A 15,816-nucleotide genomic window follows, 5' to 3' on the forward strand; every position below is an offset into this window, starting at 1 on the left:
CTTTTTGAAATGGTGAACATCCAAGACCAGCAGTTACAACTGAGATAGTCTCAGCTTCTCCTTTGAGATAAGACTGAATCAAGAAAGGCTAGAAGACGGGAGGATGCATTGAAACCTCTAAAGACCTAAAAACTCCGGCTATACTGACCCCACAAGTATGCAGATGGATACCATAACAGTGTATGCTTTGTCTAACACAAACTGACTTAGTCTAGAGGTAGGGCAAGGACAGCTAAAGTAAAGAACATGAGATTATAAGAACCCACATTTAACAGGGAGCTCAACCTCATGCCTCAGCTGGAAGAAATACAGACATTCAGTGACCAGTTTTATAGAAGTATCTATGATAGGAATCTTCTACCAATGGAAGATTATATTAAAGATACATTTCCATAAAACAGCAACTCATAGTTAATAAAGAATTACTCCAATCAAAAGTTACAGCAACAGAATTTGGTTACATCTGTCAAATATAGAATAATCACCTTTCACAGAATCACAGAATGTTAGGGGTTGGAAGGGACTTTGAAAGATCACCTAGTCCAACCCCGCTGCCAGAGCGGGATCACCTATATGAGATCACACAGGAATGCATCCAGGGAGGTTTTGAGTGTCTCCAGAGAATGAGACTCCACAATTCCCCTGGGCAGCCTGTTCCTGTGTTCCATCACCCTCATAGTGAAAAAAATTTCCCTCATGTTTACATGGAATTTCCTATGCCTCAGCTTTCACCCACTGCCCCTTGTCCTGTCATTGGGCATCACTGAGACGAGCCTGGCTCCATCCTCTTGGCACTCATGCTTTATGTATTTATAGACATTAATGAAGTCACCCCTCAGTCTCCTTCAAGCTAAAGACACCCAGCTCCCTCAGCCTCTCTTCATAAGAGAAATGTTCCACTCCCTTAATAATTTTTGTGGCTCTGTGCTGGACTCTTTCAAGCAGTCCTTCTTGAACTGAGTGGCCCAGAAATGGACAAAACGTTCTAGATGCGACCTTACCAGGGCAGAGTAGAGGGAGAGGAGAAGCTCTCTCGACCTACTAACCACAACCCTTCTAATGGCATTGGCCTTGGCCACAAGAGCACATTGCTGGCTTATGGTCAACCTTCCATCTACTAGGACCCCCAGGTCCTTTTCCCCTTCAGTGCTCTCCAACACGTCAGTTCCCAACCTATACTGATCCATGGGGTTGTTCTTTCCCAGGTGCAAGACTCTACACTTGCCCTTGTTGAATTTCATTAAATTTCTTCCAACCTAAGTCTTGATGAATAGCAGCACAACCTTCCAGTGTGTCAGCCACTCCACCCAGTTTTGTGACATCAGCAAACTTGCTGACAGTGATCTCTGTTCCCTTATCCAGGTCATTGATAAATATATTGAATAGTACTGGTCCCACTACTGACCCCTGAGGGATTCCACAGCCAGACGCTGTCCCATTGACCACAACTGACTTCTTTCCTTCAACCACTTCACAATCCACTTCACTACCCAATCATCCAGACAACACTTCCTCAGTTTAGCTGCAAGGATGCTGTGAGAGACAGTACCAAATGTTTTACTGAAATCAAGATAAATCACATCCACTTCTCTGCTGTCATCTATCCACCTGGTTATGTCCTCATTAAAGGTTATCAGGTTGGTCAGACATGACTTGCCCTCGGCAAAACCATGCTGACTGCTCCTAATGACCCCCTAGTCCCTGATATGCCTAAGGACTAGATGCTCCATAACCTTTCTGGGGATGGAGGCGAAGCTGACCACTCTGTCGTTACCTGGGTCCTCCTTCTTACCCTTATGAAGACTGGAATGATGTTTGCCTTCCTCCAGTCCCCAGGCACCTCTCCTGTCTGCCATGACTTACCGAAGATGATGAGGTCTGGTGATGACCTCCTCCAGCTCCCTCAGCACCCATGGGTGCACCCCATCAGGACCCATGGATGTCCAGATTACTTAACTGTGCCTTAACCCAGCCCTCATCAACCCAGTCCTCACCAACCAAGGAAAACTACTCCTTTGTCATGTCTTCCTCTGGGGCCTCAGAGTTCTGGAGCTCCTGAGTCCATCCAGCAGTATAGATGGAGACAAAGATGTCATTAAGTAACAAAGTCTTCTTTGTACCCTCTGACACCAGGGCACCCACCTCATTCAGCGATGGCCTACATTGCCTCCAGTGTTCGTTTTTCCTGCAATGTAATTGAAGAAGCCCTTTCTGTTGTCCTTGACCTCCCTTCCAAGGTTGAATTCCAAGGAGGCCTTAGCTTTCCTAGTTGTCTCCCTACATCCTCTGACAACAGTCTTATACTCCTCCCTCTTCTTATACACTCCTTCTTCCATGATCTGTAGATTCTCTTCTTCCACTTGACTTTGCTCAGCAGTTCCCTACTTAACCATATGGGTCTCCTGTCCCCCTTTCTCAGTTTTCTGCTTGTCGGAATGCTCTGATCTTGAGCTTGGAAGAAGTGGTCCTTGAATATTAAACAAATATCATAGGTCCCTTTGCCTCCTAGTACCCTGTCCCACGAGATTTCTCCTATCAATTGCTTGAAAAGGCCAAAGTTAGCCCTGCTGAAGTCCAAGATTGTGATCCTGCTTGGTATTCTGTTCCTACCACATAAGATCCTGAACTCCACCATCTCATGATTGCTGCAGCCAAGGCTTCACTGCTTCAACCAGACCTTCCTTCTTAGTGAATAACAGGTCCAGTAGCACTCCTCTACTAGTTGGCTCATCCACCATTTGCATCAAGAAGTTATCATCAGTGCACTGGAGGAGCCTCCTGGACTGTGGCTGGCTGGCTGAGTAGGTCTTCCAGCAAATACCTGGATAGCTAAAATCCTCCATGAGAACTAGGACCTGTGATTGCGAGGCTGCTGTCAGCTGCCTGTAGAAGGCCTCAGCAACTTCCTCGTCCTGATCAGGTGGTCTGTAATGAACACCCACAACAGTAATGGTCACGCTAGCCTGCCCCTTAATTCACACCTACAAACTCTCAACTCAGCCCCCATCTGCCCCTGGACAGAACTCAACACATTCTAGCTGCTCCTTTACATGAGGAGCAATGCCACCACCTTGCTTTGTTGACCTGTCTTCCCTGAAAAAGACACAGCCATCTGTGACCACATTCCAGTCACGTGAGCTGTCCCACCACATCTCTGTAATTGACACCAGATCATAACCCCTTTGATTCTAGTTTAAAGCTCTGTGAATGAGTCCTGCTAGTTCTTGTCCTAGAATCCTTTCCCCCCTGTGAGATAAGCCTTCCCCACATACTACCATTGGTCCTGGTGTCCTATAAAATCAAAGAACCCAAAACCCTGCCTGTAGCATCAGTGTCAGAGCCAGGTACTTATGGACTGGATGCTTCTACTCCTTTCCATATCATGGCTGGGTACTGGAAGTAGGGAAGAGTAAATAACTTATGCCCCAGACTTGTTCACCACCCATCCTAAAGCCTCAAAATCTCTTTTCATTCCCCTCACACTACAGGATGTAGCTTCTTTCTCACCTGTCTGGAAGATCAGTAATGGATAACAGTCTGCTGACCACACCATGTTGGGGAGTTCTCTAGTAATACCCCTGATTTGGGCTCCAGGAAGACTACAGGCTTCCCTATGATGAAGGTCAAGCCTACATATTGGGTCCTTTGTTCCTGCCAGCAGAACATAGGGCCCATTTATATACTGTATGTGAGTGCTACTGCTTCCCCAGACTGAAACACTTTGCTCTCAGATGCAAAATATTCATGATGTCTGAAGGCCAAGTATCTTGCATTTCTGGATGATTCAGGTGAACTCCCCATTCTAACCTCAAAGTTCCTGAGATCAAGATCATTGTCAAGATAGAAACAAGGAAGAGTGTCCTTCCTCCTCCCTTCTTGGACCCTACTTCTAAATGAGTTCCTCAAGCAGTGTCTGGGGACCCAACTGCAAATTGACATCATAAATCAAATATGGCAAATGGCACCACAGATATACCTTTTAACACAGGGCCTGAGCATTTAAATATTTGAGACAGTGAATAATGACTGTGAGCTCATTTAACACAAACCAAACTTATCAGATCTGCCAAACTCCAACAGAGGATGTCCAAAGAACAATTTGCTGCAGTTACCCAACAATCCTAGTTGAGGTAACATGGAAAGAATGTAAGTCTTTATTAGCCTCCTTTCAGGACTTAATCAGTAATTCATCTACATTTAAACAAACACAATTTTCCAGTCTATTTAAACATTCTACTACTCTTTCCAGAAAATTAGTGAAGCTTCTCAACAAAACAAAGTTTAACAGGAAAAGGCCTCCTGTGAAGTTTAAGTATTTTTGGAGGTCCAGGTATCTGGATATGCAAAAGTATGTTTTTCATGGCTAAAGGCAGAAAGCAGACATAAGCACAAAGATGAAATTATAGAAGCAAAACTTGCAATTTAAAATCTGAGATGAAATATGGTCTCATGTTTCCTCAAATTTATATTATGGTCAGGTTACTCTTGCTATTTGAAATGAGGAAATTCTGTAAAAAATAAAGGAAATTGTTTTAAAGTACAAGGTCATCTCTCTAATGAGGCGAGTATTGTGAAAACATTAAGAGGGAAGGAAATGGAAGGTGAGAATAATAATCAAATTCTGAAAAACTAATAGATAATGATCTGTAACATCCATCTCTTAGGCAGGATAGACCCCTGAGATACTCCACTTGTCAAAGGTGTCAAAGTAGGCTATAAAAAAAATTAACCACAAGCCTTGGAACCAGTTTTCTGTGTAGTCAGTTGTCCATGCATTCAGACGTTGCATTCTAACTCTGATACATGAATATTGTGGGACACAGTGTACAAAACCTGCCAGCATCCTCTTTGAACCCTTTCATTAAAGACAGGGGCTTGAGAAACTTTGGTGGAGACTGAGGCAAGTAAGTCATTGAACATCTCAGTCTTATCCATCACTAAATCATCCAACCCATTAAGCAACAGGCCACATTTTCCTTGGTCAAACTTCTACTACTAATGATGCAGCAGAAGTTCTTGTTGCCCTTGATATCTCTTCCAATTCTCATTTCCAGTTGAGCTCTGGCCTTCCTGAAAACTTTCTTTACATGTTTAAACAATCTCCACACATCTGAGCTGCTCCTTCCAGAAAAGGCAACATTTTCTACTTGCTTTTTCTGCCTGTCTTTCTCAAGGAACTTGTATCTGCCCATCACAGCATTTCTGTCATGCAATGCAGGCTGTCCCACCAAATCTCGTTCATTCCAGTGATGTTACTGTTTTGTGGCTACATGTGGAGTCATTTCTACTTCTGGTTTCCCAAAATGTACATATTAGTATACATATTTACTTGAGGGGGGATGCTCCTATCTCTGGTTCTTGTGACCCTGCACGCTTTTTTTTCGGACCTCATCTATCATAACACAACTTAAACGTGTGTTTAAACATGTCCTACACCACGCCTAGAGTGCTCTTTTCATGTCATCTTTTACAGCCAACATTGCAGATGCATCCAGCTTTTAAATTAAGAAGCCTACTTATATATATAAACTAATGCAAATTTGAAATTCCAACTAAGCTGCTACCAGTGAAGCTCTTGACATGTATGTTACCTTCAACATCACAAATTCTTAGCATGAGACTTCTTAAACACCATGAAGTTTCAGGTTTATTACAGAGTGGTGTTCTACATTTCCAACTTCAGTATCTTTGCACATGTTTTCCTTGGAAGTATTAATTTAAATCTGTATTCAAATACTCTTGCTATGTGAAAAAAACTGTTATAACAGTTCCTATATTTAGAAAACTCTATTGGAATGTTTGTAAGCTGAATTCTACAAATATGTGCTTCAGACCTTCCTAACCAAACATTATCTAAAGTGAGAAAAAAAAAAATGAAATTAATACAGTAAATCATGTGATTGAAAATGCAATTGAATAAAGTGTCAAGAATAGATTTATTTTTTTAACTACAACTAAACCAAAATATTTTATTTCAGAATATTTCTAATCAAGTTAAAGATCAATAAAACACTTGAATGATTTCAATCAGAAACAAAAAAAGCTACTCAGACAGAAATCTCCTTATTGCATCCATATGTTAAAACAGACATCTAATTGAAGAGCCTCCACATTACATTTAAACATTTTCCCTCATGTTCAAAACAAAAAGTTTTCTCAAAGCTGTTGATTTATTACCCAGGTCTCTCAAAAAATCTTACCCAGAAAGTCCTTCAAAATATTCTTAGTCTTCATTTTGCTTTTAATAATTTAAAATTCAATCATTATTGCACAGCGATTATATGCAATTTTACATCCCATTAACCCTGCTTTGTTTTAATTATAAAGATCCTTTGTTAGATTCCTTTAAATGATCCTGTTTATAATTTCAGGTTATCCTAGGGAGCACTTTAATTCAGCTGCACATTCATCAACTGTTTATGTCCTGTTAATTGTTGACAACTGCACAATTGCATTCTCTAGCTATGATTGATGAATTGCATTCACAATTTTAGCTATTAAGCAGAATAAATATTTATAACAATTTCCAGTTAAAGGATTGTTATCTTTATACCCAAAAGGGTAAATTAAAAACAAATGAGCTGATTGCAAAGGAAATTCACACACACTTGTTCTAAAACATCTTTCTGACAAAAGTGTATGTAGGAACATGCGTCAAGGGTAGTTGGACTAAACATTCCTTTGACTGGCTTTAAGCAGCAGTTCTTAAGTACTACTTTGTTTCGAAAAGCTATTGTTAGAGGGGAGTGGAGGTTCAACTCATATCTTATTACCTGACTGCTAAAAATATGTAGATGTAGCATTTGTTTGGAATGAGCATTTTATCGATAGTGAGCATGCAAGTAATATCTGAACTCAATAGCCTGGCCAAGAAAATAAAGAAGGTCAAAATGGGATTGCATATTCCTATCCAAGAACATCATCTTCCTATAATTAGTCTATTACACTATGCACTATTTACTGTATAATGAGCAGTACATGACCCAGTCAAGAGAGCCCTTCTCTGGTGTAAACTCATACTGCCACTTCACAGCAAGAAGAATTTCCAATGAAAAGACTACATTTCTGACTGCTGTACTGCAGTGTTCACAGGGAATCTAAAAGAATTTTTACCAAACAAAATGCTCTTGATTTCCAGATACTATATTCCTGCACTCTCGTGTTTTCTAAACTTCATTTTAATTGAATACATGATTTAACTACTGATATATCAGTTAGACAAAAAACATCCTACAATAAAGAGAAAATTTGATGACATACTGTTGATGAAACCCAAGAAACCACAAATAAATCAACAGTATCTCTTCCACAGGCGTATTGCTGTTTTTTGGATGTTTGTTGGTTTTCTGTTTATTTTTTTTAAGGAGTGTGCATTTTGTTTTGGTGTTTTTATTATTTTGTTTTTCAGCTGCAATTATCAAGACATCTCTGGATTCAAACAGATTTAATGTACTGGCCAATATGAGTCACACACAAGTGGCTCCTCTTGCCTTTGGCATTCCACTATCAGGAAGGCCAAAGAGTCTCTCTTTGCTGCTCAGCTTGCTGGCTGGAAGTACTGACAAACACTGCACAGAACAGAAGATAGATACAGCATTAAAATGACTTCAGGATTCATAATAAAGCATCTCAACAGTCTTGTGCATTTTATTGGACTCAAATTGGACCAGAAATTCTAGATAAAATAATTCCTCATGAAATGGTAGTATAGAGAAGTGCATTTGTACAAGGAATGCTGTGCTCCTAAAACAGATGGAGCAGCAGATGGGTTTACAGATTGGGCTCCCTAGACTGTCTGAGTAAAACACCCTTGCTGCTCTGGAAAATGGTGGTTCAATTCTCAAATAAACTCAAACCTATACACAGTTCATGGGAGCTCTATTTCCTTCTGTCAATAAACAAAATCTTCAGAATTTACCCATTTCCACATTAAATATTTACTATATAAGGTATCTATACAATAAATCTCTTAATTAAAATGGCCTTTTCACAATCTTTCTGGAACAGATGGTGAGAAAGTATTATCACCCAATGGAATAAATGCAAAATGACTACTTGTTCAAAAGCTTTAAAATTAATTACCTTCCTTCATTGATGAGCTCAATAAATGCAAGTCCTGCATTCTTCTGAATAGAATTTTGCCATTCCTAAGAAGACAAAATATAACATGATCAAAACCCAAGGATTTCAAACCACATTTCTGAAGTTGCCCCTGATGAATTCCTAAGGAGCTTGAATCTATGCTGAAGGCTGAACTTCTTGATGCAATGCCTCTTTTTAATTTATTTTTGATTTTTTTGTTAAAAGAAGAATGACTTGGTCCTTTTAAAACTGTAATTAATTCTGTAATTAATTTCAGATGGTCGTGATTGTTATTTCACCCTTAAGCAAGCTTTAGTTTCTTTATATAAAGAATATGCAAATACATCTTGTTTCTCCCATTTATACAGTTGCCCAACGAACTTAGTGCAACAAACTATGGCAGCAATAGTTTCTTCACATTCAATCCTTGTTTCTTCCCCATTATGACTGAAAACAAAACCAGTCACTGATAACAAACTGAGCTTCATAATTCCTTTGCTATTAACATGGTTTTCCAAGATAAATTTTCAACAGAGAATTAAACCACCTAACAGAGATTAAAAGATAACAACTTTTACCTCATATATCACTAAGTCACAGAGAAAATTCTCAATACACAATAAACTGTTTTTCTGCCTCCATCACACCATCACACTTCTGATACGCAACATGAAAAAAAAAGTTGAATTATCTCTTTGTCAAGTAAAGATTATTTTCTTTTTCATCACACAGGAAAAAAAAAAATCAAAATACCTTAGCTGGATTATGGTTCAGAGATACACTTCTAGTCTAAGACTCCATGTTATAAACAGAAAAAGGTAGAAAGAGTTACAGTTACAGAACTATTATGGTTTACATTTCATTTTTTTTTCCCAGGACTAAAAGTTCAAGCAGAAAATCCCAATGCTTATTTCCTGATGGGGGGGGTGAGGGTGGGGGTGGGGTGTGTGGTGTGGGTGGGAAAGATAGCTTTCCACAGATAAAGTTTCTCAAAGAATACCTGTGAAAACTAATTACTAATCAACAAGGCTCTTCTTACTGATTCTGTGAAAATTCACAGATTTAACCAAGTCAGGCATCTTAAAACCCCTAACAACAATAATCTTGCACTAATTATTGGTTTTATAAGAAACAAGCTATTAAAATAGCCAATGGACAAACACACCCTTAGTCACTACTGAGCCAGGTGTGTCCTGATTGGGGAAGATGGAGTATCAGCACTCAAGCCTCTAGTTTGTAGGCTAGAAAACCACTCTAACAAGTCCTTTCTTCAGTGCTGCCTATTTTGATATTTTTCAAATCTAGTAACTGAAGCAAGCCTAATTATCTAATTTTTGGAAGCAATTAAATCACCTTGGTAGTGTACCAAGTCACTTTCAAAAACTAAGAAGGAAAGGATCCAATTAGCTGAACACAGACACCTAGTGACATTTCAAGAAACAATAGTATGGGTTAGAGAGAGTATTTGAGGCAGAGCATTATTATAAGTTCTAATTAGAGCCTTTTACTGTACATTGTAAAAACCTCTATTAGCACTTTCTTTTGAGATACTTTTCTGCACCACTGCTGTAGGCAAGAAAGCAGCACTGCTGTGGCTACATTTCAGGAAAGAAGTCAAAAAGAGAAAAGAAGAAATTAAAAAAAATATATTAAAAAAAGGCTCCCTAATATAAGTACAAGAAAGCATGCTAATTAATTTTTTTAAAGAGAGACAGAATTTCTACCTCTGTCTGTAAGAGAAAGTCTTTTGTCAGATCTTCCTGCTCAATGCAAATGTCTCAGATACTGCAGGACATCCAAAATGGCTAACTGGATTTTAGGTGAGATATAGTAAAGTACCTGATGAATTATTAGATAGCTATGTGGAAGCAAACAAATCTCATCTTATGTCTCCATGAATGGAAAATCCCACCAATTTATCCAAAGTAATTATTAATGATAAAATTGTGTGAAACCTGCCAAAATCCAGTGGAAACTGTGATGATGCAGGACCATAAAGAAACCAGGACTAATGACTCATGCATTGCTTCACGACAAACATGACACTACAAACCTCACTACGAACTCCTAACCCTTCATTAATCCACAAATAAGGAAATAATTATTATTACTACAATTTCCTCTCAGTTTTTTAGTTTAAAAATAACACATTTAGGATGCTGAGAAGTGAACTGTACTTGTGAAGAGGCAGTTTCATTTTAAAAGACCAAACAATAAACCAAAATACTTAGAAATGCCAGCATGACAACTGCCTTTGCAATAGCTGTCCAGATTACTGCATGTAATTTAAGAAATAGATTAAGATGCTCAAAGAATGGACATTTTCTCTCAACCGCAAGAAACATGAAGCAGAAAGATAAACACCAAATATAATGGATGCAGTGATGGTGATTGGAAATTTTATGCTATAGGCAAACAGAAAAATATTGCAGACACTTGGCTATTAGCAGGTAAGTGAGTACACTGCATCTTAGGCAGCTTTGGTGTAGTTCATATCCTGAATCTTCCGAGTCTTAAAACCACAGCTGAGGAGACTTTTCTGTGGCTCAAAAATGCTGATGGCATGCTGAAGTAATGGAGACTTGAACAAAATCATATCCCAGAGAATTTCTTCTGCAGAAGAGGAATGTATTGATGTTTCCTCCCTTGGCACTCCTGCTTGAAAGGGCAGGGGAGATGACTACTGCTGCAAGTAGCGCAACGCTCAGAACAAGGCAGGTCACAGAACACTTGGAGAGAGAGGCACATTTAGAGACTAACACAGTGTTCAAGAATTTTGGCATATCACTTCTTTGTACTAAAACCAGAATGAAGATATCAAATTTCATTTTTAGCTTTATTCTTGTCAAAACAAATTAAATATTGCAACTTCAGACATTCCGTTCAATTCCTGTCAGTAGGGCCACATGCTAAATATCTTATGCAAACTTCAATCAAAAGACATCAAAAATGTCTAAATCATTAGGATATTGGCAATTGCTGTCTGCTGCCCCAACCTTATTTGTCATCCTCCTCTATTCTGTCACTGACTGAAAAGCATCACTGCATCCAAAACCCATCAGTACACGTTTCCTGACAGAAGGTTCAGACTGAATCCGGTTATGAAACTGTCCATGAAAAGGAGGACAGGAGATGAATGAAACAAGGATGAGAATAAAAGATTAAAAATTCTAAATAATGAACCACAACACACTACAGATATTACTTGCATTTTGGGGGGTGTTTTTATTTTCTTTTATTTATTTTTTCTTTCAAGTCACAGGGGACATCATCTTAATCTCTGATATTCTTAGATTTAGAGTGTAGTTCTCTAGTTATATTTCTTTAAATAATTAAAAATATTAATTTCTTTAAATAATTTAAAATAGTAGCAGCTAAGGAACAAACAGGAACAACTAGGCTTGGCATGCTAGGAATATTATGCTTTCAAAATCAATTCTTGTTTTCTATATATATTTTTTAATTCATGATGCTTCAAAAATGTCTTTAAGAAGACATGTGATAATACCCTGTGATAATATTAAAAAGCAAATAATAAATATGACAAAACATTTAAAAAAAGAAGGAGGAATAGTGATTCTCAGAGTTTTCATAATTTACAGGACAGCTTTTATCCTTTCCACTTCGTGCAAGGAAGTCTAAAATTGTGTCACAAATTGCAAGTTTCTCAGCCAACTGCAGTTACTGAATGGACAGATACTTGGCGTAGCTATTGCCCCACTATTCCCTTTCCAATACAGGTGCCACTGTCATGACCAATTGTATCTTTGGAATTCTCTGTTCTCCATGTTTTAAACTAATCTCAGGGGTTTTTCTTTGTTTGTCTGTTTCTGTCATATTGAACATTTATTGAAGTTTTTAGTCTAAGATATTAACAACTCAGTTAATACCTTAGTTCTTCAATCATGGTATTTTCATAATAAGAACTGAGCCAGATGAAATTCTATTATATGGAATCTCTTCTTTCCAGACCCTTGAATATGTATGGAGAAAAGTCTTGGACTGAGATGAACAGGTGCTACCTTCTATCAGGGGAAGGAATAAGAAATGTTATAAAAATGCCCTTGCAAATCACAACATGCATGCAATTTAGCTTGGGTTTGAACTCCATATTGTGAAGTTAATTACCTTCTAAAATCACCAACAACTTGCTTCACTTAAGAGGAAAAAAAATCACAGGAAGTGTTCTGTAATGGCAGTAAACCATGTCCATTATAAGTAGGAAAAACCAGAAAAACGAAGATGTGGCCTTATAAAATTTTGAGCAGAATACTTATAACGTTTTGAGAAGATTACACAGTTTTTAAGATCATAGGACTGCCCTTACCATTTGTAGAAGAACTGATCAAAAGATATTGAAATCTTAAAATCTTCCATTAGTGTTTGAAATGAGAATCAGATTTAAGAAGTCCAGTTTTACTGCCTTTACCCTTCCCTCACATTCACATACATACTGCTGTTGGTTGAGAAACAAAATGTAATTTTTGGCTGTATTTGGTTTGGCTGAGCTGAAGTTAATTGTCCCCAGACCATCTTTCATAGTGCTGTGCTTTGCAGTGAGGTAGGTAGGTGTTGATAGCGCACCAGTGTTTTTGCTACTGCTGAGCAATGCTTGCACAGCACCAAGGCTGTGCTTTTTCAACATTTCCACCTCAACAGTATGGTGAGGGATGGGCAAGATCTTGGTAGTGGACACAGCCGGGCCAGTTGACCCAAACTGACCAAAGGGGTATTCCATGCCATATGTTGTCAGCTCAGATGCAAAAGCTAAGTGAAAGAATGAAGTGTGGGGATGTTTGTTGATGGCATCTGTCCTCTGGAGCAAGCCCTGCTTCCTAGGAGCGACAGAACATCATCTGCTGAATGGAAGTAGAGAAAATATATTTATTTGCTTTTGATTCTGTGCATAGCCTTTGCTTTTGCTTTTCACCCTATTCAATTGCTTCTATCTTAACTCATGGGCCTTTGCTTGTATTTTCCCTCTGTCCTGTCCATCTAAGAAGGGGACTGATAGAGCAGCTTTGGTGAGCATCTGGCCACCAGCCAGGGCCAAACCATCACATTGGCCTCATTTTTCAAGTAACTTTGAGATTAGTTTTAAGATTTTATGACTGATCATTCATTTTAAAAGCAACTATTTCCCACAATAAGGAAGTTGGAGAATGACTGATGACATCTTCCTGGATGGCAAATCTGCAAGCATTTGAATACACCAGGCTTCTTGCCAAATCACAGAACGGAAAAGAATGTGAAACTTCTATTATGCTATGTGAATATGACTTTAACAATGCAGCAAATTTAGTCTGAAGCGTTAGATTTCACTTTCACATGACTAAAGCCTATTTTTCCCCCTCTATTTTGTTGACTTGTTGTAGTATGTTCATTTTCACTTTCTTGGAAATACTGCCCTTCATATCACTTGTGGCAATTGCCCAATTTATGTTGCAAATGAAGTCAAATATTCCCAGAGGAACATTTCATTGGGATCTTAGAAGAAGAGACACCCCACAAAAACCATTGACATTATCTAAGCAACAATAACTATCTTCCAATACAGACTGAAGATGGAAGATACATGCACCGCCAGAGTTTTTCGTTTAAGAGACACAACAATTATTGTAAACAACATGTGTTGCCATGTATGGCTATTAATCCTGAAAGCCAATCCACTTATTACTCAACTTTGATGTTAGAGGTGGATACCTGATTTGAAGTCTTCCAAAAAGCAGCACTAAAGAGAAGACTCCTGATGCACAGAAAACTACTCCTCACATTGTCACCATTATATATATGTATAGTGAAAACCCTCAAAACTGTATTTATTAATAGCTAGAGCAAAAATACAAATTCAAAAGTTTTCTTCCTCCCCTGTAGCTGGTACTGCAGTTCATCTGTTGTTGGCAATTGTATGTAACAACCTATGTGAGTATAGAACATGTTCTGGATTGTGAAGGAACCCATATGAACATCAGAACACAAATACACATTTAAGTTGTACCACATTTGCTAAAGAGAAAAGTAGAACTGTTGTTTCTTTCTTGCTAGACCTTTATATAGTAAAAATAGGATGACAATATTAGAGAAAGTACTGAACTTAAACTTGACCCTGTGGTCCATGTGAAGTTACAAAGCCTCAGTTTGGAGCTACATGACTTTTTCATACATCTTTCTAATGCTTTGTCCTGTGTATGGCCACCTGTGGGAATTTGTTTTGGCTTTAATTTATTTTTGTCCCATCAAATGTAAGAATTTCCTTTTTCTTGACTGCCACAGAGGTAACCCTTCCTCCCTGGAGCCCCAGCCATCCTCCCTGCCACCTGCTATGACCTCTTGCTTTCATTGCCACTCTAGAGATACAATTAATAAAAAAAATTATTTTGTCCACAGTTACTTTTTGTTTTGATGTAATTGTTTCCATCATTACATGTATTGGTGGAAGGGAGCAAGCAGGAATACAGAACTAGGCATGGAGATGTTACAATACATTGGTCAGTCTGATTTGGGACAGAGAGAAGCTTAAGCTGCTAGATGAAACTGCTACTTAAGACTCTGATTTCATTAGATGCAGAGATCTGGATTTCAGCTTGCTACCATGAAAGCAGGAGTGGCATTTTCTCTCTTCTCTGTGCTCCCAGATCTGCAGTTTTGAATCCCTCTCTTGAGGGATTCAAAAAGCTCTGTGGCTTTTGAACTAGGGTCTCAGCTAGCTTAATGCACTAAACCAGGAAACAAACATCTAAACAGTTTTCAGATGTGTTTGTGAATCAGCCTTTCAAATATCAGCAGTGGCACAAAAGTGGGTTTAGAAGATAAGAAGCTGCAGGAAAAAAGCATATCAGATCCACAACTTTGTTAGAATAAATGTTTTCATGATATGCTGGAAAAAAGCATTATTGAAACAGTAAGTTTCTGTATGTGTGTTTCTGTGTGTCCTTACATTCTACATCAAATTTTAATTCAGTTCAGACTTTTGCAGTTATATGGTATGCAGCATTGTCTCCTAGTTGCACTGATATACATGCAGAGAGAGTGGATAATCCAACAGGCCAAGTGGGAAAACACAGCAAAATGCAAAACATCCAAACTGTTTCATGATTAGGAGAAAGGAAGATTAAAAAACGCTCCACAGGACTTTGCATAACCAACCTTAATTTTACCACCAAAGTTTTAACAGACTTAATTTCATAAAGAGACTAGGTCTCAGGTTGCTTTTTCTCTAGAAGGGAGAAGCAGTCATTATTTAACTTGTCTTCAGTAGGTGTCAAAAAGACAAATAGCAAACACTTCTGCTAGTGTACTGCTCTCACAGTCGCTCAGAAAGAGCTATCATTATGAAACAAAAATTGAAGAATATGAGAGCTCTAGGAGTACCTTTGGAGGGAATAAATAAGGACCAACAAGCACAGTGCAAGTTGAATCTGATGCTGGCAACAAGAGTAAACAGATACAGAATTATTATAAATAAAGCTGTAATGAAAATGAAAAAGTTTCTAATAATGCCTAAAATGAAAATGTAAAATAGACATACAAATAGCATAGTAGAGAAATAAAGCTGTCTTAAGATGGAGCCTGGTCAGATACCTGTGAGGATGGAATCATTAGGAAGCTACTGTAACAGCAGAGATGGAGAATTCCTACTTTAAGTTTTCTAGAAAGCCTTGAATAGAGTATGTTTAGTATCAAGAAGCATGCTTTGTGTTTCTATTATATGAATCCCATATTTCTGGGCTTCTT

At 38.3% G+C, this 15,816-nt stretch overlaps 1 protein-coding gene across 5 annotated transcripts in view; it reads right to left on the bottom strand.

Moving 5' to 3' along the window:
* Nucleotides 1-15,816, bottom strand: part of NBEA (neurobeachin) — a 486,697-nt gene that overhangs the window by 240,561 nt on the left and 230,320 nt on the right. For all 5 annotated transcript variants that reach the window (XM_054164764.1, XM_054164763.1, XM_054164761.1 and 2 more), the window contains one exon: nt 8,083-8,147. In XM_054164764.1, coding sequence (XP_054020739.1) covers nt 8,083-8,147 — 65 coding nt within the window. The remainder of the gene's footprint in view (nt 1-8,082; nt 8,148-15,816) is intronic.

The sequence above is a fragment of the Dryobates pubescens genome, chromosome 10, assembly GCF_014839835.1.
Source record: "Dryobates pubescens isolate bDryPub1 chromosome 10, bDryPub1.pri, whole genome shotgun sequence".
Classification (NCBI taxonomy): Eukaryota; Metazoa; Chordata; class Aves; order Piciformes; family Picidae; genus Dryobates; species Dryobates pubescens.